General features: G+C 60.3%; 1 protein-coding gene across 1 annotated transcript in view; it reads left to right on the top strand.

Moving 5' to 3' along the window:
• Window positions 1–804: 804 nt before the first annotated feature.
• Lmbrd1 (LMBR1 domain containing 1) overlaps window positions 805–1,101 on the top strand; it is a 108,167-nt gene continuing 107,870 nt past the window's right edge. Inside the window, exon 1 of the mRNA XM_023718734.1 lies at window positions 805–1,078. Within this exon, the coding sequence (XP_023574502.1) occupies window positions 980–1,078 (99 nt within the window). The 5' untranslated portion in view covers window positions 805–979. The remainder of the gene's footprint in view (window positions 1,079–1,101) is intronic.

Consider the following 1,101-nt stretch of genomic DNA (forward strand, 5'->3'; position numbering starts at 1 on the left):
ACTTTTTTTTTTCAAGTATAGTAAGGGTCTACAGGGTCTCACTATGTAGATCTGACTCGTGGTGCTCCTCCTGTTTTCAGTCTCCCAAAGAGCTGGGATTAAGTCTCTCTTCTCAAAACCCAGGCCATTCCTTTTTTACTACTACTACTAAGTTTGGCCATTCTCTCTTTACTTGTAAGGGTGACTAGACTACCCTTTCACCAGTAAAATAGGCTTGCCCCAAACAATAAACCGTTATCTTTCTCCCAGTGGGCCAGTAGACTATGGAAGAGAGGCAGGGACCTGCCGGTCCTCGGACCCAGTCTGGCGACATGGGTATGGATGCACATTAAAATCGAGGTGTCCCGTTTTCTCTTCAGTCCAACCACAGAGCACTAGGCCATCCTTGACGGACTGCCGGCTCCGAGCCAGGCGTGAGTCCCAGTAAGGGACAACACTGCCACATGACAGACTGTAGAGATGCCGACTTCGTCCTACAGTTGTGTTCGCTGGCTTGGGCAAGGGCGCCCACACAAGACAAGTCTTGAGGACCCTTTGGTAGACTTGACCATTCCTGCAGCCCAGGGAAGGGCTCTGCTAACCACAGTCCGCTGCCTTGGAATCCATGCACAAACTTCATTCTGGGGACGCAGAACCCTTACAACTTGCTAGGTTTCCAGTCCACTATGGTTCTCGCAATGGAACACTGCAGAAGACGCCCCGCCTTCGGTCGGCCCCGCCCCCATCTTACAGTCCCGCCCCCGCCCGCGGAGAGAGCGTGCGGCGTGGTGACGTCACGGCGCCCGCTCGCCCCGCCCCTCCCGGCCGGTCACCAGGGGACGCTCGCGGTCGGGTCTCCTGGGCAACCGCTCGCTCCGCCCCTCCGCCCCTTTAACCTTTAGGGCGCGCGGGCCCGCGGCCCTCGCTCTCTGCCCTGCCCCCTCCCCTCTCCTCCCCGTCCCCTCCTCCTCGGCTGGGCCCCGCCCGACCGGAAGCGAAGATGGCGGCGGCGGCGGTGGCGGCGGCGGTGGAGAAGACCGCAGGCGCGGCCTCGGCCGAGCTGGTGATCGGCTGGTGCATCTTCGGCCTCCTCCTGCTGGTAGGGGAGGCGCCTGCGGCGGC

Source organism: Octodon degus, unplaced genomic scaffold, assembly GCF_000260255.1.
Source record: "Octodon degus isolate 3935 unplaced genomic scaffold, OctDeg1.0 scaffold00061, whole genome shotgun sequence".
NCBI lineage: Eukaryota > Metazoa > Chordata > Mammalia > Rodentia > Octodontidae > Octodon > Octodon degus.